General features: G+C 35.0%; 1 protein-coding gene across 3 annotated transcripts in view; it reads right to left on the bottom strand.

The window, feature by feature from the left end:
• Positions 1-27,941, bottom strand: part of CSPP1 (centrosome and spindle pole associated protein 1) — a 109,614-nt gene that overhangs the window by 48,007 nt on the left and 33,666 nt on the right. For all 3 annotated transcript variants that reach the window (XM_059994737.1, XM_059994738.1, XM_059994739.1), the window contains 7 exons: positions 26,826-26,924; positions 25,618-25,688; positions 19,387-19,480; positions 18,296-18,353; positions 15,923-16,131; positions 13,639-13,760; positions 13,202-13,280 (listed from right to left, as the gene is read on the bottom strand). In XM_059994737.1, coding sequence (XP_059850720.1) covers positions 13,202-13,280; positions 13,639-13,760; positions 15,923-16,131; positions 18,296-18,353; positions 19,387-19,480; positions 25,618-25,688; positions 26,826-26,924 — 732 coding nt within the window. The remainder of the gene's footprint in view (positions 1-13,201; positions 13,281-13,638; positions 13,761-15,922; positions 16,132-18,295; positions 18,354-19,386; positions 19,481-25,617; positions 25,689-26,825; positions 26,925-27,941) is intronic.

Genomic DNA, 27,941 nt, shown 5'->3' with positions numbered 1-27,941 from the left:
TGCTGAGTTGTATGAGCTGTTTATATATTTTGGATATTAACTCTTTATCGGTCATATCATTTGCAAATATTTTCTCCCATTCAGTAGCCTGTCTTTTCCTTTTGTCGATGGTTTACTTTGCTGTGCAAAAGCTTTTAAGTTTAATTAAGTTCCATTTATTTATTTTTTGCTTTTATTTCCTTTGCTTTAGGAAATGGATCAAAAAAACGTTGCTACAATTTATGTCAAAGAGTGTTCTATGTTTTCTTTGAGGAGTTTTATGGTTTCTGGTCTTACATTTAGGTCTTTAATCTACTGTGAGTTTATTTTTGTATATGGTGTTAGAGGACATTCTAGTATATGCCTAGGAGTGGAACTGCAGTGTTGTATGGTAAGTAGACATTTAACATTTTAAGAAATTACCATTTCCTGCAACCGCTTTTTATATACTAATTTTGTGTTCATCAATTCTGCTAACACTATTAATTCTATATTTTATCTGTACATTCTTTTGCAAATAATATCAGTTTTCTCTCTTCTTTTCTAATCCTTGTACCTATCTTCCTTCCTTTCTTTCTTATTTTTGACCTTGCTACAATTATTGAGCCCTAAAAGTAATGACAATAATTACACTAGTCATTATTATCAATCTCAAAAAGAGTATTTTAAACATTTCACCATTAAGTAAAATATATGATGTAGGTTTTTCATGTTTATACTTTCTCAGTGTAAGCAGCTCTCCCTCTAATATACTGACATATTGAATTTTATTAATGCTTTCTTTGTATCTATTGAGATAACCATATAGCTTTTTTCTTTGTTCTCTTAATATGATGTATTACAGTAATTGATTTTACCATAATGTCAATATCTAACACCAATTAGCATTTAGTATATATCAGACATTGTTCTAGATGCTTTACATATTTTAATTCATTCAATCCTCAGAATAACCCTATGAGTTGATACCACTATTATCCCAATTAACAAACAAGAAATAAAACTTAAGAAACTTGCCTTAAGCTGATTAGTAAAACCTGGATTCAAACCAAGGCACTCTGCCTGCAGAGCCTACACTCTTAATTGATACGAAATACTAAGTTTATTCATTCTACTTTCCAGAATAATTGCAATTTGGGATGAAATATCCTTTTCTACTTTATGAGGTTCAATTTTAGGATTCTTCTGTGAGTGAAACTAGCCTATAACTTCCTATTCTCATATTGGCCTTGTCAGGTTTGAGTATCAAGAGTATCATAGTCTCAGTAGCAGTGTGAATTTGATACTCTGTATTAGTTTGTGTAAGATTAATTTTTTTCCTTGAATGTCTGGTGTAATTAACCAGTCCATCTAGATGCAGAGTTTATTTTGTGGGATGATTTGAAACTTGTGATCCCCAAATTTTAAAACAGTTTTGATATTATCAATGCTTTTTTATTACTTCTTATCAGTTTTATTAAGTTAAATTTTAATAGGAATTTTTCTTCACTTAAATTTCTAAAGTCACTGTCATAAACTTGTTCATAATATATTTTTATTGTCTTTTTAAGGTTAACTACAACTAAACTGACAATTTTTTTCATTCCTAATATTTCTTATTTATACCTTTCACTTTTGGTTTTTTCTTTTTTTCCTTGACCAACATCAGTAGAGAATTATCTATTTTAATAGTGTTTTCAAAGAACTTTAGATTCTGTTGATCCTCAGTATTATATATTTCTATTTCATTTATTTCTCTTCTTTATTATTTCTTTCCTTGCTTCTTTGGGTTTACTTTGCTATTCTTTTTCTCACTTTTTAGATGCCTGATAATTATTTTAATTTTCATCATTTTTACATATTTCCTAATTTGTTCCCTGTTTTCTAATTTCCAATATATCGAGGGTTTGTTATTTTAAAAATTGATTTCTACTTTAAATGGTCCGTAGGATATGAGTCTACCAAAATTTACTGAGACTTCCTTTAAGGACTAGGATGTGGTAAGTTTTATAAATATTCTTGTGAGATTAGTAAAAATAGATATTCTCAAGTTGGAGGTGAACTTCTATACATTTCCACTAAAATAAGCTTGTTAATTATGTTAAGTAAATTATTCTCTAACTTTATTATTTTCTGCTTTATCTAACACTTATATAAAGAAGTAATAAAGTCTCACATTAGGATACTATATTTGTCAACTTTTACCTGCAGTTCTTTAAATTTTTGCTTTATGAATTTTGAGATGATGTTTTCAGGTACATAAAAATTTTTGTTATATTATCCTGCTAAAATGAACCTCTATTCTTTATAAATGGATCCTCTTTGTCCCAAACAAACCCTTATGACTGAAAAATCCATTTCATCTAATGTTACTATAGCTAAACAAATTTTAGTATAATTCATATTCTCCTAGTATATCTGTACCCTTTTACTTTCAACTTTTCTCTACCACTTGCTCAAGTATATCTTATAAGTAACATGTACCTGGATTTTGCTTCTGCAACTAGTATGACAAGCTTTCTCTCTGACCTATATACTTTACCATTTACTAACATCAAATTTAATTTTGCCATTTAATTTGGACTTACAATCAGATTAAATAGGCTCCTTAAACCTTTCAATGTTTCTTTTTGTTCTCTCTTTTTTTTGCCTCCTTTTGGATTTTTTTTTTCCTCTAGCACACTAGTAAGTTGCATCTTTTGTCCATATATTTTTAGTGGTTATCCTAGAAATATAACACCCATACATAACTTACCAAAGACTAAAGCTAATTGAAATCTTTACAATGCTCACAAATGATAAAGATTTTTAAACACATTAACTCCATCTAACCCCATCCAAATTACATGCTATTCCTATTAATTACTCTTAATTTTACTTACTTTTAAACCCATTATAATTTTACCATACATAATATTTATTTAATTCCATCTACATATTTACCACATTTTTTTCTTTCTACTCTTTCATGTAACTCAGACCTCCCCTATGTGACCTTCCTTCTGCATTTAGAATTGTACTTACTAAGGGTCTGCTAGTGGCAAATTCAGCCGTTTCTCTTAAAATATTTTTATTTCAATCTCATTCATGAAAAATAACTTTGCTGAGTACAAAATCATCTCAACAAATTGACGGTATCTATAGTTATCTTCTGAATTCCTTCCTAGAGTTCATTTGAAAGTAATGTCTTTTCTTTCTGGCTGTTTTTAAGTTCCTCTATTTCATTTATGTTCTAAAGTTTTACTATGATTGTCTTGGTATGGAATTCTTTTATTTCTCCTGTTTGAGAGGTATTAGGCTTCTAGAATCTATAGATTAGGACCTTTTATCAATTGTAGATAATTTTAAGATATCATCTCTTCAAATACTTCTTCTATCTCATTCTCTCTCTTTTTCTAGAATTCCAATTAGTTACACTTAAACCTTTACAGTGCCATAATTTTTACTCCCTTTTTCATATTTTCCATGTCTTTTTCTCCCCGTTCTGGCTGAATTTCTTTAGATCTACTAGTTCAGAGGTTCTCAAACTTTAGTGTACATCAGAATCACCAGGAAAGCTTATTGAACACAAGTTGTTGGGCCCCAGAATAGAGTTTCTGATTCATAGGTAGGATGGGGCCTGAGAGTTTGCATTTCCAACATGTTCCCATAATGCTGCTACTCTGAGAACCACATTTGAAAACCATTGCTCCAACTTATTAATTCTCATTTTGGGTATGTCAAATCAGCTATTAAGGCCCATCCATTGACTTACTACTCTCAATTATTTAAAATTTTTACTAAAATATCTAGTTAGTTCTATTTCAAATCTGTTGGTCATTCTTCATAGTTTCTTATGCCCTGATATAAACATGATCAATATGACCATTTTATATTTTGCCTAACAATTCCTAATCTGAGGTCTCTGTCATTCTTTTTTTGCAAGCCTATTCCCACTTATGGTTTATATCCTTGTATATTTTGTCATTTCTGAATATGAACGTCACATTTTCCATGGAAAAGTATTGAAAGTCCCTAATCTTCACTTTCTATCTTACCAACTGCTTTGGGAATTTCCCTTTTTATTACTCAGACACTGGTAGCTTCATTAATAATCTCTGTATTTTTTACCCTCCTCCGTTAAACAAATTTGTATCATCCTCCTATAATTCTGTCTCTCATCAATTTTCCAATCATTTTTGCTTAAAGAGTGATATTGCTTCCACATTTCAAGAAATATATTTCTGAAAGAGTACACAAAGAAAGCACATAAAACAAAGAGCAAAGATAACCACCATTCAAAACTAAAAATAAAGAAATGGAAAAACTACGTAAACTTATACACACTTTTGTTCACTGAATCATAGATTTTATTGATGGTATTGATGGTATACGACTAATAAAATCCCTAAAACCTTGCCCTGTTTATGGAGGCATGGGATGGGAATTGTGTCAAAGGTAAGAGGTTCTAAGTGTTGGGCAAAGTAGGAGCAATGATTCCTAACAACTGAAGGCTCCTCTCAAGCTTCCTTTTCTCCTTTTTCCCTGGTGATCCAGGGCTCGTACTTCTTAGAAATTATGCAAATGTAGCTCATCAAACTGAAAGCAAAAAGACTCAGAGAGCCACATCTATACACATCATAGTCAACGTACCCAAAGACAAAGAAAGAATCTCAAAAGCAGCAAGAAAATAACTCATCACATACAAGGAATCTTCAATAAGATTAACAGCTGATCAGAAACCATGAAGGCCAGCAGGCAATGAGATGACATATTCAAAGTGCTAATAGAAAAAAAAAAAGTCAACCAAGAATTTTATATCCAGGAAAACTATGCCTCAAAAATAAAAGTGAAATTAGAACATTATTAAATAAAAATCAGAGAAGTCCTCACTAACAGACCTGTCTTATACGAAATACTGAATGGAGCACTTCAGGTTGAAATAAAGAACACTCAACAGTAACTGGAGTAAACACAAAGAAATAAAGAACACCAGTAACAGTAACCACATAGGTAAAGATGAAAGATAATACAAATATGGGACTTCCCTGGTGGTGCAGTGGTTAAGAATCTGCCTGCCAATGCAGGGGACATGGGTTCGAGCCCTGGTCCAGGAAGATCCCACATGCCACAGAGCAACTAAACCCGAGTGCCACAACTACTGAGCCCGTGCTCTAGAGCCCACGAGCCACAACTACTGAGCCCGTGTGCCACAACTACTGAAGCCCGCATGCTTAGAGCCCATGTTCCGCAACAAGAGAAGCCACTGCAATGAGACGCTCACGCGCCACAATGAAGAGTAGCCCTCGCTCGCCACAACTAGAGAAAGCCCGCACACAGCAACAAAGACCTAATGCAGCCAAAAATAAGTAATAAATAAATTTTTTAAAATAAATTTTTTAAAAAGATATTACAAATATGTTTTTATTTGTAACTGTATTCTTCTCTATCTGATTTAAAAGACAACTACATAAAGGAAGGAAGGGTTATAAAATTGTGTTGAGGAGCTTAAGTGTATAAAGATACACTTTGTCTGACAACAATGGCATCAAGAAGAAGGAAAGGTAGGGAGGGTGGGAGGGAGATGCAAGAGGGAGGGGATATGGGGATATATGTATATGTATAGCTGATTCACTTCGTTATAAAGCAGAAACTAACACACCATTGTAAAGCAATTATACTCCAATAAAGATGTGAAAAAAAAAAGATAAGGCTTGGAATGGAGTAGAATGAGCCAATTAAAAAAAAAAAGGAAAGGAATGGCATTATATTAAAGAAAAATTTTTGTATACTACTGAAATTAAATTGGTGTTAATCTGAACTCAGTTCTTTTAAATTAAAATATTAATTTCAATCTGCAAGGAAACCACAAAGAAAATAATACAAAAATTACACTAAAAGAAGCAAGAGAATTAAAATGGAATGCTATATTTAACATCAAAGAAAAGGAATTAATGGAGAACCAGAGAAACAAAAAGACATAAAATATACTTTTAAAAGATACATATATATAGCAAAATGGCTGACAGAGATCCTACCTTAACAGGAATTACATTAAATGTAAATACAAGCAAAAGCTAGCAGAATTGAAGGGGGTGGGAGGTAGGACGCAAATGTATGCTGTCTACACACTTTAGATTCAAAGACCACACTGAGGTTAAAACACAGAAAATTATATATCATGCAAACAGCAACTAAAAAGAACAAGAGTAGCAGTACTGTTAACAGACAAAATATATTTTAAGTCAAAAATTGTTACTAGAGACAAAGAAAGGATCTTTTATACCAATAAAGGGGTCAACTGATCAGTAAGATACAACAATTATAACCATATATGTACATAACTACAGACTCAAAACACAGGAAACAAAAACAGAACTGAAGACAGAAATAAATAAATCAAAAATAGTAACTGAAGACTTCAATACACTACTTCTAATAATAGAAAAACTGCACAAAAGCTCAACAAGGAAACAGAAAATAAAAAACACTATAAACCAGCTAGATCTAAGTCACATTGATAAAACTACCTGCCCCAAAACAGTATAACACACATTCTTCTCAAGCGCATATGAAATATTCTCTAGCACAGACCACAGGTTAGGTCATGAAATAAGCCTCAATAAATTTAAAAGGATTGAAATAATACAAAATATGTTCTCTAACTGCAATGGAATAATATTAAAAATGAGTAACAAAAGGAAATTTGGGAAATTCACAATTGTGTGGAAATTAAACAACATACTCCAAACTAACCAATGGATCAATGAACAAATCAAATGAGAAACTGAAAAATACTTTGAGACGAATAAAAATGAAAACACAATCTATAAAATTTAAGGAATGAAGCTAAAACAGTAATAAAAAGAAAATTTATAGTTGTAGTGTGTATATATTTAAAAAGAAGACACTATATTTAAATAACCTAAACTTCCACCTTCAAAAACTAGAAAATATAAGAGAAACTGAACCCAAAGTAAACAGAAAGAAGGAAATAAAAAGATTAGAGGAGAGGGCTTCTCTGGTGGCACAGTGGTTGAGAGTCCGCCTGCCAATGCAGGGGACACAGGTTCGTGCCCCAGTCCGGGAAGATCCCACATGCCGCGGAGCGGCTAGGCCTGTGAGTCATGGCCGCTGAGCCTGCACGTCTGGAGCCTGTGCTCCGCAACGGGAGAGGCCACAACAGTGAGAGGCCCACATACCGCAAAAAAAAAAAAAAAAAAAAAAAAAAAGATTAGAGGAGAAATAAATGGAGACCAGAAGCACAACAGAGAAAATCAACTAAACCAATAGCGGATCCTTTGACAAGATCAATAAGATTGATAAATGTTTAGCCAGAATGAAAATAAGAAGACTAAAATTACTGAAATTAAAAAAATAAAAGAAACATCACTACTGACTTTATTAAAATGAAAAAGATTGTAAGGGAATACTATGAAGAACTGTATGCCAACACATTAGATTATCTTGATGAAATGGGCAAATTCTAGAAAGACACGAACTACCAGAACTGATGCAAGAACAATATTTTAAATATTAACCAATGACAAGGAAAGAGATTAAATTAGTAATCAAAAAATTACCCATAAAGAAAAGATGAGTATCAACTGGCTTCCTGGTGAATTCTACCACACTGAAAGAAGAATTAGCAACAATCCTTCACACACTCTCCAAAGTAATACAAAATGGAAGAACGCATCCAACTAATTCTATTTGGCTAGTATCATCCTGATACCAAAATCAAACAGACATCAAAAGAAAACAAAAACCAAAGACCAGTAACACTCATGAATATAGAGATAAAAATCCTCAACAAAAAATTAGTAAACTGAAAAATCTAGCAAGATATGTAAAGGATTATACTCCATGACCATGTGAGATTTATCACAGGAATGCAAGGTTGATTTAATATATCTGAAACCAATAAATATACTACACCACATTAACAGAATAAAGAACAAAAACCACAGGATCATCTCAATAGATGCAGAAAAAGCATTTCGCAAAATTCAACTTCCAAGTTAGTAAAATGTTGAAAGAATATGCTAAATACCCCTTCTTGATAAAAATAATCAACAAAGAATACAAAGGAACTTCCTCAAGCTAATAAAAGCAATTATGAAAAACCTGCAACTAACATCATACTTAATGGTTAAAGACTGAATGCCTTCCACCTAAGATCAGAATAAGATAAAAATGCCCACTCTCATAATATCTATTCAACATTGTACTGGCAGCCCTAGGCAGGGCAATTAAGCAAGAAAAAGAAATAAAAAGCATTAGATTGAAAAGGAAGAAGTAACCTCTATTAACTGATGTCATAATCATATATACAGAGGACTTCCCTGGTGGCGCAGTGGTTAAGAATCCGCCTGCCAGTGCAGGGCACACAGGTTCGAGCCCTGGTCTGGGAAGATCCCACATGCCGCGGAGCAACTAAGCCCGGGTGCCACAACCACTGAGCCTGTGCTCTAGAGCCCGCGACCCACAACTACTGAAGCTTGTGAGCCTGGAGCCCGTGTTCCACAAGAAGAGAAGCCACCGCAATGAGAAAGCCATGCACTGCAACAAAGAGTAGCCCCTGCTCACCATAACTAGAGAAAGCCCACACGCAGCAATGAAAACCCAACACAGCCAAAAATAAATAAATAAATAAATAGATTTATTTTTAAAAAATCATATATACAGAAAAATGCAAAGAAATGCACTAAAAACAGTAATTATAAAAAGAGTTCAGCAAAACTGCAGGATACAAGATCAATATACAAATTTCTATTGTATTTCTATAAACCAATGAATAATATAAAAATGAAATTAAGGAAAGACCATTCACAACGTCATCAAAAAGTATTAAATGCTTTAGAATAAATTAAACAAGAGTTAAACAGTCTAAAACCCACAAAATACTGTTGAAAGAAATTTAAAAACCCCAAATAAATTAAGACATCCATGTCATGGATTGGAGATTTAATATAGTTAAGATGTAAGACTAAATCACAAAGAAATAGAAAATCTGAATAAACCTGTAACTAATAAGGAGATTGAATCCCTAATCAAAAATCTCCTGAGAGAGTAAAGCCCTGGACCTAATGCCTTCAATGATGAATTCTACCTAACATTTAAAGAAGAACACTAGTCCTTCTCCAATTTTTCCAAAAACGTGAAGAGGAGGAAACACATCCTAACTCATTCTAGGATGCCAGCATATCCCTGATTTCAAAACAAGACAAAAACATTACAAGAAAAGAAAACTATAGACCAGTATCCCTTATGACCACAGACGTAAAAATTCCCAACAAAATACTAGCAAGCCAAATGTATCAGCATATTAAAAGGATTAAATACCATGGCCAAATCGGATTTACTCCTGGGATATAAGGATGGTTCAACATATAAAAACTGATCAGTATAATAGACAATATTAACAGAATGACGGGGAGAAAAAACACACGACCATCTCAATTGATTAAGAAAAAGCATTTAACAGAATTTAACAACAACCTTTCATGATAAACACACTCAACAAACTAGAATTAGAAGGGAACCACCTCAACATAATAAATACCACATATGAAAAATCCAAAGTAAACATCAGACTCAAGGGTGAAAGACTAAAAGCTTTTCCTCTAAGATCAGGAACAAGGCAAAGGTGCCTGCTTTCACCCTTTCTGTTCAACATAGTACTGGAACTATTAGGCAAGAAAAAAAAATTTAAATCAGCCAAATTGGGCTTCCCTAGTGGCGCAGTGATTAAGAATCCGCCTGCCAATGCAGGGGACACTGGTTCAAGCCCTGGTCCGGGAAGATCCCACATGCCGTTGAGCAGCTAAGCCCGTGCACCACAACTACTAAGGCTGCGCTCTAGAGCCCAAGAGCCACAACTACTGAAGCCCGCGTGCCTAGAGCCTGTGCTCCACAACAAGAGAAGCAACCGCAATGAGAAGCCCGCACACCTCAATGAAGAGTAGACCCCCCTCAACGCAACTAGAGAAAACCTGCGTGCAGCAACGAAGACCCAATACAGCCAAAAATAAATAAATAAATTTATATTTAAAAAAAAGCAGCCGAATTGGAAGAGGTAAAATTATCTCTGTTTGCAGATGATATGATATTATATGCAGAAAACCCTAACAATTACACACACACACACACACACAAAACTGTTAGTAAAATGAATTCAGCAAAGTACCAGAATACAAAGTCAACACAAAAAAATCAGTTGAATGTCTATACACAAACAATAAACAATCTGAAAAGGAAATTACAAAAACAGTTCTATTTACAATAGCGTCAAAAAAACCCAGACTACACAGGATTTAACTTAACCAAAGTGGTGAATGACTGGTACAGTGAAAATTACAAAACATTGCTGAAAGAAATTAAAGACATAAACAAATGGAAACACATCCCCTGTTCATGGATTGGAAAACTTAATACTGTTAAAATGTCAAAACTACCCAAAGTGATCTAGAGATTCAATGCAAGCCCTATTAAAATCCCAGTGACCGGGCTTCCCTGGTGGCGCAGTGGTTGAGAGTCCGCCTGCCAATGCAGGGGATGCGGATTCATGCCCTGGTCCAGGAGGATCCCACATGCCGCAGAGCAGCTGGGCCCGTGAGCCATGGCCGCTGAGCCTGCGTGTCCAGAGCCTGTGCTCCACAGTGGGAGAGGCCACAACAGTGAGAGGCCTGCATACCGCAAAAAAAAAAAAAATCCCAGTCATCTTTTTTGCAGAAATAGAAAAACCCTTCCCCAAATTTATATGGAATCTCAAGAGACCTCAAATAGCTAAAACAATTTTGAAAAAGAACAAGCTAGAGGACTCCCACTTCTTGATTTCAAAACTTACTACGGAGCTACAGTAATCAAAACAGCATGGCACTGGCATATAGACAGACACATAGACCAACTGCACAGAACAGAAAACCCAGAAATAAATTCACACATATAAAGTCAAATGATTTTTGACAAGGGTGCCAAGACCATACAATGGGGAAAGAACAGTCTTTTCAACAAATGGTGCTGGGAAAATGATATCCACATGCAAAGGATGAAGTTGCACCCTTATTTAACACTGTACACAAAAGGTAACTCAAAATCACAATCCTCAATGTAAAACCTCATAACTATAAAACTCTTAGAAGAAAACACAGGGCAAAAGCTTCACAACATTGGATTTGGCAATGATTTCTTAGATATGACACTAAACACAGGCAAGGCAACAAAAGAAAAAATAGACAAACTGGACTTCATGAAAATTAAAAATGTGTGTGCATCTATAGTACTGCTAGATAGTGTCAATGACATAAAAAGATAATACACAGAATGGCGGAAAATATTTGCAAATCATATATCTGATAAGGGATTAATATCCAGAGTATATAGAGAACTCTTAAAACATAACAACAAAAAAATAAAGTAACCAATTCAAAAATGAGAGAAGGATTTGAAAAGACATTCTCCAAAGACAGACAAATGGCCAAAAAGCAGATGAAAAGACACTCAACATCAGTAATCACAGAGAAATGCAAACAAGACCACAATGAGATCCACCTAACCTGCCTTAGGATGGCTACTAGCAAAAAAACAGAAACTAATAAGTGTTGGTGAGAATGTGGAGAAGCTGGAACCCTTGTGCACAGTTGGTGGGAATATAAAATGGTACAGCTGCTGTGGAAAACAGTACAGTGGTTCTTCAAAAAATTAAAAATAGAATTACCACATGATCCAGCAATTCCACTTCTGAGTATACACTTAAAAGAACTGAAAGCAGAGTCTCAAAGAGATAAGTTGTATACCCACATTCACAGTTGCCCATTCACAATACCTAAAATGTGGAAGTAGCCCAAGTATTCATTGGTGGATGAATGGATAATCAAAATACAGTATATACATACAATCAAATATTATTCAGCCTTATAAAGGAAATTCTGGGAAGTAAGATCCTGCAAGATGTGTGGGGAAAAAAAAAAAGGAAGGAAGGAAATTTTGACTTAGGTCACAACATGGATGAACCTCAAGAACATTATGGTAAGTTAAAAAAGCCAGGGCTTCCCTGGTCGCGCAGTGGTTGAGAGTCCGCCTGCCGATGCAAGGGACACGGGTTCGTGCCCCGGTCTGGGAAGATCCCACATGCCACGGAGCGGCTAGGCCCGTGAGCCATGGCCGCTGAGCCTGCGCGTCCGGAGCCTGTGCTCCGCAACGGGAGAGGCCACAACAGTGAGAGGCCTGCGTACCACAAAAAAAATAAATAAATAAAATTAAAAAGCCAGACACAAAAGATAAATATTGTATGATTTCACTTTTATGAGGTACCTAAAGTAGTCGAAATCATAGAAACAAAGAGCAGAATATGGGTGCCAGGGGCATAGGGGAGAGGGAATAGTGAATAGGTACAGAGTTTCAGTTTTGCAAGATGAAAAGAGTTCTGGAAATTGATGGTGGTGATGGTTACACAACAATATGAATGTACTTAACATCACTGAACTATACACTAAAAATACTTAAAAATGATAAATTTTATGTTATGTGTATGTTACCATTACAAAAAATTGAAAAAAACTTAAGATGGTTAATATTAAACCGATCTACAGATTCTATATAATCTCCATCAAAATCTCAACTGCCTTTTGGCAGAAACTCAGCAGCTGATCCTAAAATTCACATTGAAATACAAAGGACCTAGTATAACCAAAACAATCTTGGAAAAAAAAAACAAATTTGAAGAACTCATACTTCTCGATTTCCAAACTTCCACAGAGCTACAATTATCAAGTGATACTAACATAAGGATAGACACATAGAACAATGGAATAGAATAGAGAATCCCAAAAAGAGACCCACACGAATATGCCCATTTTTGACAAAGGTGCAAAAGCAATTCCCAGGAAAAATAATCGTGTCAACAAATGGTGCTGGGAGCCATTGGACACTCATAAAGCAGAAGAAAAAAAAAAGACCTTCAATCGAAATCTAACACCTTATACAAAAGATAATTCAAAATGGATCATGAACTTAAATGTAAAACTATAACTATACATATATGACTTTGCTAATGAAAGAAAGTGAGGTTATTCTTAATTTTTTAAATGTGCTTTCTATGAAACACTGACTTAAAAGCAATACTTTGAACATACTGGTTACGTAATAACTGGAAATTAAAATAAGTTATATCTGTTCTGAAGAATAAAAGAACACATTGAATAATACAAGTTCTATGGAAGACAAATTAATCTTGAAACAAATTATTATTTTAACTACTTACACAATAGGCTGTGCTGGCTGGTGGGTGACAGGAGCTGTAACATAAGCTGCAGGCTGTACTCCCATCATTCCTGAACCATCTTAAAAGAAAACCAACATATTTGTTTCAGAGTACCCACTTAATAACACTTTATCTCTAAAGGAAAAGTCACATACTGAAAATGTTTCCTAAGGAAAAAAATCCAATTTCCTTCTGAGTTAGGAGTTAGCAGAGAATAAGGCCAGAAAACATAAAATATTTCTTAAATCTAGATAAAAAGGAAATAACTATGAATTATAACTGAGTTTTAAAATACAGTATTTATTAAATCAATATATATATAATATTGGAATTAAGTAAAGCTGTGCTTTTTTTCATTTATATATTTTTGCTTGCACAAAAACCAATTTTCCTGATTGAACCACTGGAAAATAATGTTTACCCCACAGATAACTCACAGTAAGCAAGACTAGGATCCAACGTATTCCTGGCCCCATAAAAATAGTACGCATCATCGTAAGGAGTTCGATAGTTGGTAGCCAAAGGTGGTAGCAGGGGAGGTGGAGGCAGAGGTGCAATGCTGTATCAAAAGACAATTGGGAAATTCTTCTCATATTCCACTGCAAATTTTTTAAAAATCAAGATGTGATTTTCTTACAAAAATCTTACTGAAAATCTAATTGCTGCTTTAGGAAAAGCCACCATCTTGCTTCAATCTCTTATCAAAAATTATAACTCAAAAAGCAAAAAACATAAAATTTCATAATTTAAGGTACAACACTTATTCAATCAATTAACATCTAATTCGTCACTATCTGCCAGTATTGACCAAACATGGTCTCTGTCCCTCAGGAACAATACAAAAATAAACAGCCATTACAGCAAAGTACAGTAAATGAAACAATACAAGTAGACACAGGATGCTACAAGAACATCGAGCAGGAACATTTAAATCACATAGGGAAGAGGAGGAAAGTATAAGGAAGGCTTTCTAGGAAAGGCAATGCTTCAGCCACACTACTAGAGTGAGTTAGTCACAGAGAAGAAAGAAACAACATCAAGAAAAGGCAAAGAGGTACAAAATGAGATTATAAATGGTTCCATTTATATAGGGTTTTTTAACCCTAAAAATGTTTTGCTCTTTCAAAGGAATTAAACTATAATGAGAAAAAGAAACTATTTAAATATCAACAGTAAATTTCTGAGTTCATTTTCAGCATTTCATAAAGTTAAAACTTCTAAAAACCTCTACATCAGCACTTCATTAATGTTTAGGAAGTATCTCTGTATTTCCACCAAGGCAATATTTTCCATTAGTTAAAATGTAAAAGGCAAATTCCCTTAGATGAACAGAAAGAAAAAGGAGGCATCCTAGAAAATGTTTTCACTTTTGAGTGTATATATTAGGTTCTCCCTTGTATACTTCAAAATAATTGTGAAGAGCTGAGAAGGCATTAAAGTTCTCTTCAGTCATGAATATTTTTCATATTTACTAATCATTCAACGTGTCTAACCTTACTATCCTCACTCCATAGATAAACAAAGCAGTTGAAAAATTACTATAAAAGGGAACTGTCAATATCATTAAATCTTAAATTTTTATAGAGATTGATATAAAATTTAATCCTCACAGCAACCCTATAACTGTAGATTAAAAAACATATATATATACACACACACACACATATAAAAATATCTGTTACTATTCTACCTTTTACAAATGAGAAAACTGAAGTTCAATACAAGTGTGGTCTGCCCAAATTCCAGGCAGTGAAGCCAACCATTTTAATCCCTAAATCAATGCTAAAATCATCATACCATCCTTTGTAATTCCAATCCCGCCTAGTCCTTTGAGTCAGGAAGCCATTAGATGAAACAAACAAAACACCTGATAAATACAGTAAACATGGTCCTACAATTCGTTAGCAGTAAATAAAAGATAATACCAAGTCCTAAAGGAACGTATAGCCCAGAAAATAATGTTAAAAAGGAAAAGCACCTGATTAAATGCGATCCTACAATATCAATGTTAAAAAGGAAAAACACCTGATTAAATGCAATCCTACAATTAATACATTAATAGTAAGCAAAAATAAGAGAAAATCCTACTAAGAGAAGAAAGTATAGACCAGAAAATACCAATGTTAACAGGATTTTCTTTATGTTTAGTCCAGAATAGCACAATGCTTTTTACCTATGGAAGTCAAATCTTTACCCTAATACCTAAATACAGGTTTTATAATCTCAACACTTTATTTCAGGTATTTGAGTTGCATAGCCTGTAAGTAATCACAGAGAAAGAGTTGAAGGAAACAGAAACTAAAATAAAGTAATATATATAAAACAGTCACATTAGAAACTTTTTCTACATTAACTGAAGAAAGTATTCAATGTTTGCCAAGTGGAAATTACAAAATTGAAAATGGCTAGGTTTTATATGTTAAACAGATATTCCAAAATACGACCTAAAACTAAATAATAAATATACTTAGTCATGCATTTTAAAAATACTGAAGCATCTTTAAACAGCAAAAGAATGTTATAAGGATTTCCCTTGTTTTTATAATAACTGAGAAAAGATCAACAATGGAAACAAATTTCAATAGAAATTATTTGACAAAAGCCTTTAACTGCACAAAAATCTCTGAAGGATAACATTACCTGCTTCAGCAAATCCTTCTGAATATACAATATAATGATACCTTACCTAATTCCCAAACACAAAACATTTTAAACAAGCACCTGGGAGGCACCATTTCACCAAGGGTGCTGCTGGGTCCATTGTGCAAATCTTCATTTTGAGATGGGATGGAGTAAACTGATGGGATGGGTGGGACAGATGGGGCAGACAAAGGAGGGAGAGGTGTCTGGAAAGCTACTCTGGGTCTTTCAGGTGGTATCGTCTCTTCGAAGTATCTTGGTGTCACACTAAACTGCTTTAGTCTATCAGGCTAAAATAAAGAAAAAAATCTGTTTGTTGCATGTAATCATAAATTTAAAGGTGGAAGGGATCTCCAAAGACCCTCTATCCCAGACTGCCAGCAGGCACTTAAGTTAGACATAGAATAACAGAATTTTACAGCTATAACTAAGAGATTTTAAAGATCCAATTCTTATTTTATAAAAGCGGTAACTGAGACTCCATGAAAGTACATAAATCACCTAAGGTCTCACCATTCATAAATAATCAAGCAAAGACTAGAGCCAGATATTAATTCTAAATATAAAACTCTATTATACTGGGGGTTTCCCTGGTGGCGCAGTGGTTGAGACTCTGCCTGCTGATGCAGGGGACATGGGTTCGTGCCCCGGTCCAGGAAGATCCCTCATGCCGCGGAGCGGCTAGGCCCATGAGCCACAACTACTGAGCCTGTGAGTCCAGAGCTTGTGCTCCGCAACGGGAGAGGCCACAACAGTGAGAGGTCCGCGTACCACAAAAAAAAAAAAAAAAAAAACTCTATTATACTACAAGACTATGCTGCTCCACTACCAATTGCCATCAAAGTATTCTAACATCAAAGTATTCTCTAGATCAGTGTGAGCACAGCTTTTCTGTAAAGAGCCGGCTAGTAAATATATCAGGCTTTGCAGGCCATGTGGTCTCTTCACAACTACTAAAGTAGACCAAAACAATATGTAAGCAAATGAACGAGGGAGTGCTGCAATAAAGCTTTACAAAAATAGGCAGCAAGTGGATTTGGCCACAGGCTACAGTTTGCTTACTCTCGCTCCAAAACATCATTTACGTGTCCTTTTCTAAGATGTGTACATCAAAAGTAAACCCAAAAGTAATGGTCTACATATTATATCTAATATTTTTATTTATTTATTCTCATAAAGCAACTTGACACTCCAAAGGTTGTTTCATTTAAATATAAATAAGAAGGTCCATCAAACACTAAGGTAACTATAAATGCAAAGTTTAACATGCCACCATATTACATTAAAAAGTTCAAGATTTGAAAAGGAAATTTCTGATTGTCAAAACTATTTCAAAGGTATTTATTGACAGAGGAAAATATATTCAGTTTTGGAATTCATCCTTTTTTCCCCAGCATGTTTAATTTCTCAGGAATGATTTCTCAGATTAATCTAAAAGTTTTACTCTATGAGCAGTCAAAAAGCACACTGGGAGTGATGCTGGTGCAGTATTAAACTTTTTAAAATGAATAATCCACAGGATATATACTTAGCATAAGAAAAAGACAAAAGTTGCCTACAGCTGAGTAATTTTGATATATTCTTTTTAAGAATGAACTTTTTAATGAAATTAAAGTTTCTTTTTTTTTTTTTTTTTTTTTTTGGCGGTACGCAGGCCTCTCACTGTGGTGGCCTCTCCCGTTGCGGAGCACAGGCTCCGGACGCGCAGGCTCAGCAGCCATGGCTCACGGGCCAAGCCGCTCCGCGGCATGTGGGATCTTCCCGGACCGGGGCACGAACCTGTGTCCCCTGCATCGGCAGGCGGACTCTCAACCACTGCGCCACCAGGAAAGCCCTAAATTAAAGTTTCTTAATCATTAAAGATGAAACAAAAACTTGCCTTAGCAAATAAATTCTACACACTCAGCTAAAAAAAAAAAAGTATCCTTTGAGAAGAGTAATAAATTATTACCTTCTCCTTACTCAACTGCGATGATATGTGTAATTCATTCCAATTATGAAAATTGAAGAATTAAAGTAAAAATAAGGTTATTACCTCTAGATTTACATTAAGTAAAAACTACTAAAATGCTTAAAGCCTAGAATTAAAGATTTCAGTTCCTTTGGAAATTCCTCTAATATAAGGAAAATGGTCATGATACAATGAAAAAAATTATTAACATCCATTGTAAATTAAACTAAAACAGTGCATGGAATAGTGCATGTAAATAAAGTGGAAAGGAATAATTTACAAGAAACTTTAAAAACGCACACATGAAAAAGGAAAAATTATCTTAGAGAAGTAAACAAGTAAGAGTTAGGACTTAATGTTTTATGAGAACTGAATTTAGTTTATTAGTGTTCAAACTGGTCTACTCATACATTTTCCCCAATATGTTCTATCTCCACCTGCCACTACATTTGAGGCTTATTTGAATGAAAGATTAAACATTAAAAGACGGCAGGAACCCTTACCGATTTCTCAGGGTCTTGTGCTCCAGAAGCTGCAACCCTGAGATCCAAATCTTTTTCTCTAAACAAAATTAAAGTTTTATATATTAAAAAGTTATAATAAACACTATCATTACTGAAACAACCTTACACACAAAGTCCATGCAATAACATCTCCAAAAACAAATAATTCCTTTAACTGACAATAAAGTCTTAAATAATTCTGAAAACTAAATTTTCCGATTTGGTGCAAAGTAAACTAATATTCACATGTAAACTGCCCTGGAATAAATATCTCTAAACCAGTGCCTGGGATACTTCAAAGGCTAAGGAATTCACACAGAATAAAGTAGAGAAGTAAAACAAAATCTTTACTTAGTGAAACAAATAAGAAACTTTTTTTAAGGTTCATGTATATCTTCAGTTCACAAAAAGGAGGGTAAAAAAATGAAAAATGAATACAATACTTTCCAATAAGAGTTTTTAAGAAAATGATGTTAAAGATGGCTAATATCAGACAGTAGATATTGGCTTCCTCTTAGAAAAAAAAACAAAACTAAAAGATGACAGGTCTCAAATTATCTTAGAACCAAGATATCTATCCCTAATTTTAAACTGGAATTAATATTTCACAGGTATTTCTACATGAAAGATTACAAACTCTGAGACTTGTATACACTATAAATATCTGTGGATCTATCATGATTATTTTTATACAGCATGTATACGTGTGCTTACCATTTCATTGTTAAAAGACAAAATACTTTTATTTTATATTTGCTACTATATATGGGATAATACAGTGGGCATGTAGATAGCATTAAATGCTACCCTAAAACTGAAGAAATTAATGAAAGTATGTACAAGGCCTGTTATAGGATGAACACATAGTCTCCTTTGTTACCTATGATAAAGAAAATGAACACCCACATGGTATCTGTTTTATTACCCTGGCTGATTTACAATGTGGAGACTGAAATAGAATGCTTTACAAATACTGAATCGTATTAGGAAAAATATCCCCTTATTTTACCATGTAATAGTCACCACTATGTCATTTTAAACAAACGTATCTAAATTCAAAACATCTTTTTAAAATGCAAACCTTTCATTACCGTCTCTTGTTCTTCTGTTGTTCAGCCATTTGTTCCAACAGTTCTTGTCTATATTTCTCTTTCCTTCTCTGAATAAGTTCTCGATCTTCACCTCCTAGAAAGTGGTAAGAAAAAAATGCAGTCTTAACTCTTAAGCAACACATGTAACTGGAAAGTCAATTTTTTAATCTCCATTTTTAATTATATCAAAGAGTATAATTACTACATATGCAGCAAATATAGAAGGTAAATCATATGTATCATTACCTATTCAACTAGTTTCATAATTTTTGAATAACTACTATGTGTCAAACCAAGACACATTAATCCTTCCCAAACTTCTAAATAAGAGAATATTCTAACTCCTATCCCCATTTTCCAAAGATCAGGATATCTCCACTAACACCTCCCACAAGACCCTTAACTTTAACAAGTGTGTTCAAAATGAACATCTCAAAAGCAATCGCCCTTCTTTGTTTTCTGTTACTGGCCAAATAATCGAGCCTCAAAACCCCACTGTAACTTTTATGGCTCATGCTTTCTTATTTACTTCATGTGAGGACCCTCTTCTCTATTCTCATGGCCATCAGCCTTCGATAGGAACTCTCTGTATTTTACCTGAATTGCAGCAATAACCTTTTAACTAGTCTCTGGAACTCCTCCCCCCCTCCCTACTCCAATACAACCAGCACACTTATGTAAGACTAACTATCTTAAAATACAACACTAATCATGATGATACATTGCTCAAAAAACTTCAATAGTTACCTCAATTCTACAGAAAAAAATATATAAACCTCTGGTTCTGGTATCACTTACATGAAAATCCAGTCATGCAAGCACCTTAGATCCACAGAAAATTATTATTATTGCATGTTAGTAACATAAAATAACCTCTTAATCTAGATATGCAAAATCTGGAACATTACACAAATCACAGGGTTATCAAAAATGCAACCAAACCAGAAATTTCTCTACTACCTTAATTATTAGTCTCCCAACCATCAGTTGGACACACAGCATCTGAATTTGCCCATTAAGGACAGATGTCAGCAACAGTGAAGCTCCCAAAGGGTAACATAAATTACATTAAGGTTAATAATAATGTTTTACAATCAAAGTAGATATATCCATTCTGCTTCTGATCATGATGGAGTTAAACACAAAACTCAGCCTCCCTCCATTAAAAAAATAATAATAAAATTAGGCAAAATATATGATAACTGTTTTTATAACAGAAAATAACTGTTTTTCAGATACTGGACACTGGACAACAGGTAGCACACAACTGTAATACCTGAGAGAAGTTAAATAAATGAGGTGAGCCCTTCAGGCACCCGTTTCTACCTGCATGCAATCTCCATGGATACAGGGAAGGAAAAATCCAAACAAAGCTGGGAAACTATGTTAAATTGAGCAGATAAAGATCAAAATTCAGGGGCTTCCCTGGTGGCGCAGTGGTTGAGAGTCCGCCTGCCGATGCAGGGGACACGGGTTCGTGCCCCTGTCCGGGAAGATCCCACATGCCGCGGAGCGGCTAGGCCCGTGAGCCATGGCCGCTGAGCCTGCGCGTCCGGAGCCTGTGCTCCGCAGCGGGAGAGGCCACAAAAGTGAGAGGTCCGCGTACCGCAAAAAAAAAAAGATCAAAATTCAGGAAAGCTAAAATGACTAGAAGTTTAGGGCAAAGATTGAAAAAGAAGCGTAAAAAGGGCTTTAGAAATCTGTAAAGGCATTCCTTCAAACTTTACTGTGTACTAGTCTGTGTATGCAGAGTGAAATTCCATTAGGCTGGGCAAAAAATTACGGAGGACACATAAACTGAATTCTCAGACCTCCTCAAACAAAGTGGAGAGAAATTTAAGCTCCAGGCAGCTAGACTGGAGTTCTCGGTGATCCTCTAAGGGTATTCAGGGAAGAGCCCGAGAAAGGTCACTCTGTAGCAGGAAGGCTGAACAATCTTCCTAGAGCGAAGGCTACTCTAGATGTCCCAGCTAAGTTTAGATTTAAAATAAGGCCTCTGAAAGACTGGTCCTTAAGTAACAGAAAAACATGACTGTGGTAGGCAACATTCGAAGACAGATCCTATGTTCCCTGCCTTCTAGCGCTGACTCCCTGTATAAACCTTCCCCGAGTGTGGGCAGGACCTATGACTTGCATCTAGCCAATGACTATGGCAAAGGTGAAAGAAATCTACAGATGTATGTAATTGAGGCCCAAATCAATTTCGAATTATTGAAAGGGAGATTATCTTGGGTGAGTCTGATATAATCAGATAAAAGCCCTCACTGAGTTTAGAGATTCTCCTTGCTGGCCTTGGTGAGGAAGCCCATGTGGCAAGAAACAGCAGATGGCCTCCAGGAACTGAGGGCAGTCTCCAGCAGATCCAGTAAGAAACCAGGGCCCTTAGTTATACAGCCACAAGGAAATGAATTTAGTGAAAAATATGAAGGGGCTTCTTCCCTCATAAGCCTACAGATGAAAAACAGCCTGGCTGACACCCTAACTATAGCCTTATGAGATCCTGAGCAAAAGACCCAACAAAATTCATGACCCACAGAAATTCAGATAATGTGTGATGTTTTTTGTTTTTTTTTTGTGGTATGCGGGCCTCTCACTGTTGTGGCCTCTCCTGTTGCGGAGCACAGGCGCCGGACACGCAGGCTCAGCGGTCATGGCTCACGGGTTTAACCGTTCCGTGGCATGTGGGATCTTCCCGAACCGGGGCACGAACCCGTGTCCCCTGCATCAACAGGCGGACTCTCAACCACTGCGCCACCAGGGAAGCCCATGTGTGATGTTTTGAGTCACTAAATTTGTGCTAATCTGTGATGCAGCAATAGAAACCCAATACAGTGATTAGAAAAGTTAATCAATTGAAAGAAAAATCACATAAACAACAGAGATGACGTAACAACAAAGATGTTAGAACAGCTATCATAACTATGCCCAAATATTTAAATGAAAATAGTAATATAATGAGGAGGAAATGGAAACTATTATAAAGAACTAAATGGGGAGTCCTACTTCTGCTTAGAAACTAGAAAGCCACAAGAGAACATTGCTCATACCCCACAATGGAAAAAAGCTCAATCATCTACAAAATCAAAACTTTTAAAAAGCCCATCAGAGAGCTGAGGTTACAAGCAACCATGTAAACTAAATTCCAAAGGGTATAAAAACCAATCCATAGAAAGATGGGACAACCCAAGGGTTTTACCTTTACCAGAGTACAGAGAAATAGGCAGCTACCTTAGAAGTAGGTAAAAAGAAAATAACTGAAACGCTAATGAATTCTTAAAGGCTTTCTGTGGATTGGAATAGCAATGCAGAAGGGGAATCTGCACTCACTTGCTGCCCCTACCAGATGTTTATGAGACCGAAGATGCGGCAACGCAAGACATCTAAAAGACACCATTCTGAGGCAAAACAAACAAACCAACAGAAAACCAATGCCCACATTCCAGACTCTTCTCTCATATAAAGTAATCTATTGGTTGAAGGGCAGAAAACCTTGGACCCAGCATTCTGCACTCATAGAAAGGTCTGCTACTGTTAGGGGAAGAGCAGGAAATTCTCACATATAAAATCTTCCACAGGGCTTCCCTGGTGGTGCAGTGGTTAAGAATCCGCCTGCCAAAGCAAGGGACACGGGTTTGAGCCCTGGCCTGGGAAGATCCCACATGCCGCGGAGCAACTAAGCCCGTGCGCCACAACTACTGAGCCTGCGCTCTAGAGCCCGCGAGCCACAACTACTGAAGCCCACGTGCCACAACTACTGAAGCCTGAGTGCCTAGAGCCCATACTCCACAACAAGAGAAGCCACCGCAATGAGAAACCAGCACACCACAACGAAGAGTAGCCCCCACTCGCTGCAACTAGAGAAAGCCTGTGCGCAGCAACAAAGACCCAACACAACCAAAAAATAAATAAATAAATTTATTAAAAAAAAAAGATCCTCCACAGGCATAAAGGAGAGTTTGGCTACCACTCTGAGGAGGGGCAGGAACACTGATACTCATTTCTGAGAACCAAATGCACAGGGCCAGCTTTGCTACAGCAATCTACTGCTGAGGAAGGAAAAGTGTGGCAAGAGAGACAACCTCTTCTGTCAGGGGCTGGCAGGTCTTGCTAAAAACTGAGGAAGGTGCAGGAACACTGAGAAAATCTCTCCAGGCCCCACAGTCAGAGAATTTAACACTTCTCTCTAAACAACTGGTAGAAGAACAGTTAAAAGTCATTAAATATGTACAAAACATGAACATCACTATCAACCAATCGGCTTAACTGACATTTATAAACCACTACACTCAACAACCACACAATGCACACTCTTTCAAGTACACATTAAACATTCACCAAGAAAGACTATATTCTGAGTCACTTTTTAAAGTTTCATTTAAAAAATTCAAATTTGAAATAATTGAAATTTACAAATTATTTTCTCAGACCATAAGGGAATTAAACAAGCAGTCAATGTCAAAAAGCAGGAAAATCCCCAAGTATTTGGAAATGTTAAAACATACTTCTAAATGACCCATGATTCTGTTAGAAACCCCATATTATTTTTGCTCTCAGCAGTCAGCTGTCCTAATTCTTTAAATAAAGCAAAAAGGCTCCAAACAAGGTCCTTGGGGCAAAATTATAGGAAGACAAATTTCAGTTCAATTGAAATGAGAATACTTCAACAATCAGAGCCACGTGAAGTTGGAATGTGCTGCCTCTGGAGAGAGTAAGCTCCCTAAGGGGACACACAAATTTAGGCTGGGGGAAAAAGATACAACCGTGAGATAAATCACTGAATTAACAAAGAGTTTAATAGTCTATTCCAAACATGACTCTATTATCAAACATTAATCTATAATTCCTGATTGCATTAATGATAAATTCATGCCATTCATCTTTAAAATATCAGGGTAATCCATTTATTGATAAAATTATTTGTCACTAGCGTTCTCAACACAGAAAGCCATTTCTCCAATTTTTACCATGTTTAACAAAATACATCATAAGAAGCAAGCCCTTACTCTGACTTATTGATAGGCTAAATTGGTCAATTCTCACTCAAAGACATTACACTAGAATAAAACTCTAGGTGTTATGCCATTTTTCTCATAATAGCCATTTCAAGGAAACAAAAGTCTGAGAATATCATGCAATTATACATCTCTAAGCCAAAATTTAAATTCCTGACTGCTTTTAGGTTGAATGAATCTAAACTATTATCTAATTTCTTCATATACTTCAGTGAAACAAAATTTCAGGCAATTTTTTCTGATAGTTTTACACAAAGAAGAGACCACTTTTCTACTTAAAGTTACATACAGGAAGTATGCTCTCTTCACACTGTTTCTCAAATTAAATGTGACAAGTTAATATAGCAAATCAACATGCTTATCTTAAGCGATGACCTTCATTTCTGACAAAATAAATAGAAAATCTGGATTATAATCATTATTTGAACAAAACGCTTTCTCAGAAACTACATGGAAAGAACATGGGAAAGGATGTTTATCAAAGGATAAAAAGGTTTAGTTCAGGGGAACTGAAATGTAAGGCAGTTTTGTGCTAGCTAAAGAAGAAAAAAAATGAAGAAAGAAATTATCACATATAAAATAGAATATAAGAAATAGCCAAGGGCTTCCCTGGTGGCGCAGTGGTTGGGAGTCTGCCTGCCAATGCAGGGGACATGGGTTCGAGCCCTGGTCTGGGAAGATCCCACATGCCATGGAGCAACTAAGCCCGTGGGCCACAGCTACTGAGCCTGCGCGTCTGGAGCCTGTGCTCTGCCAACGGGAGAGGCCGCGACAGTAAGAGGCCCGCGCACCGCGATGAAGAGTGGACCCCGCTCGCCGCAACTGGAGAAAGCCCTCGCACAGAAACAAAGACCCAACACAGCCAAAAATAAATTAATTAATTAATTTAAAAAAAAAGAAATAGCCAACACTATGACAAAGTGAAATATGAATTTAAAAGATTTTACTGAAATTAATATTTATCATCAATAGAAAGTTCATCACTAAATAAAAGTTTTTTAGCTTTAAAATTATACACAGAGCTATATAATACACTAAATAATTATAATAGCTATATAATATGCTAAATGTTTAGCATAGTGCCTATCACAAAGTAAGCACTAGAGAAATGTTTTCTATTATTAGTAAGAGTGGTATTAATTACAACACTGAGTTCTCACGAAGACCTTTTATAAAACACTCCACAAAAGTCTAATCAACTGGAGGTTTTTGTACATACCAAAGAGCATCCCCGCAAAAGGACTACACATCTCTCGATTAGTAGGTTTGGATGGTTCATTGTCTCGAGCGCTAAAAACAAAAAACAAAAAGAATTAAAACCCAAATAATTTTCAGGAAACAAAAATTTAGAGTGAAATGCAGGTATGAGTTATTGGCCTTTCAAAGTACTATGGACACTATAATAGTTATATGTTTTTAAAGTTAATGTAAAATCATGGCATTTTATCTCTTTATACAGTGGGAACCCAATGCATTCAGGCTCTATAAATATGTGACCTTTTTCTTCAGCCAGCTTCACTAACTCTATAGATTCCCAATAAAACCCTTTTTCATAAGAACAGTTACCCAAGTAAGGAAAATGAATATAAGTACACATAAATAAATCCTAAAAAAGAAGGATGATATCTGTACCCGCACTTTGAAAAGAAGATCATCTCTAAAAAACTCCTTCCTTGAAAGAAACAAGGAAAAAAAAAAAGACAACTCTCTCAAAGAAAATTTAATTAGACTCAAATAGCAAATTCTGTATCTCAAGGATTTTTATGTGTTACTTTTCTTCAAAGAAAATAGACACCTTTCCTGACACATGACAATATTATCTTCATTATGCACTATAAATTCGGAATCATTTATCCTTACGTACAACACAATAAAGCCACCAAAATGATAAAAACTACAGAAAGAGAACATGAATATAAAATGTATATCATTTCCTTTTTTTCAACATGACACAATTATGTATGAGTACTAATTTTACAAAGTAAGCATAAACGTTATCTACTCAATATGTTGAAAATCAAAAACAAAGTTTTGAAAAGAAAACTCATAAGAACATTTTCAATTTATTTCAAGTTATGTCATCTCTGTAACTCCAAGATATTTTAAATTGATTTTTAGTCCATTAAATTATACACTTATTTCTCCTTTCATTAGTTCAAACAAATATATATACTTTATAACGATAGGGACTCAGAACACCTTGGCACACTTTATAATCAAAACTTGCTCTTCAGAAGAATGCTGTAAAGTACCATAAAGTTTCATGTAACACAATTCTCCCCTCCCCCTTTCTCCCTAATTCCTTTCTCACTAATAAGGGAGGCTGTTAACATACTATAACTTTCTAGTTTTCCAGCAAGCCAGTTTTAGCAGTTGCTGTTTTACAGTACAACGACTGAAGGGCAGAATTTATATTACATACTATACCTTTGATTTCCAGCAGATGAAACCCGTATGTTTGACTGTTCTGTGACATCACCACCATACTCCATAGGAGGCACATTCCCTCGTCTGTTCCCGTACATCCTTAAAAACACATTAGCTTACAGAGCTTGTTCCACATACAGTGGACTTTTCTTATCTCTTTGGTGTTTTTACATTTGATGTTGGAAATATTAAAGGGAACAAAGTGTTACAATGAAGTTTTACTGTAAATACATTCTAAAATTAATTCAAATGACATTTGACTCAAGTATGATCTGCTGGTTAATAAGAGACACTAAGAGTTTAGATTCAGTAGTCTTTAAATCAAAGGGAGGTTATTATAAACTATTTCAATATAAGTTCTAGAAATTTTTAATATCAAAGCTATGCAAATACTAATAAGACTTTTTTATTATTCACTTATTCAAAGAATATTTACTGAGCACCAACTACATGCCAAGTACTAATCTAGGTACTGGGTATGTGGACATGGTCCTAGCCCTCATGAAGATAATAGTCAAATTTCAAAATGAGATCATTTTTTAATCAAAATTCATAGATTCTGGGAATTATTTCACTGAATATACAAACCTTTTTAACTTAAAAGTACAGCAGCAGTCTTACCATTAAATTAAATCAAATGTAGCAAGCCACAACATTTGCTAACACTGTAAACCACATGAAATACTAAATATTAGCAATAGGTGAATACAGAACATTATAAACATGGGTAGAAAGTTAGTTCACTTTATTCACAAGGTCATGAACAACAAAAAGAAAGATTAGAATTTGTTTTATTTTCTTAAGAATGCTTTTCAGAAAATAACTTTTAAATGTTTTTCAGTTAATCTTTTTTCCACTTGGCAAACATGGAAAATTTAATTTCTCATACCAGAGAAACCAACATGACTTTTCACACCAACATTTATCAGCACCCATGAAAATCAGCATTTCATAAGTCATATTTCTTTGCATGGCTCTTGAGTTAACAAACTATATTGTCTCTCATGAGGACCACTGGTAAGAAATATGGTTGTTACAGTATTGTTCAATATTTTAGGTGAATTGAATTATCACGTTAAGAAAAACAGCAATTTTTAGAAGAAAAGGCACTTATCA

Source organism: Delphinus delphis, chromosome 17, assembly GCF_949987515.2.
Source record: "Delphinus delphis chromosome 17, mDelDel1.2, whole genome shotgun sequence".
Classification (NCBI taxonomy): Eukaryota; Metazoa; Chordata; class Mammalia; order Artiodactyla; family Delphinidae; genus Delphinus; species Delphinus delphis.
The sequence above is the reverse complement of the archived record's forward strand: the minus strand, read 5'-3'. Positions and strand labels throughout refer to the sequence as shown.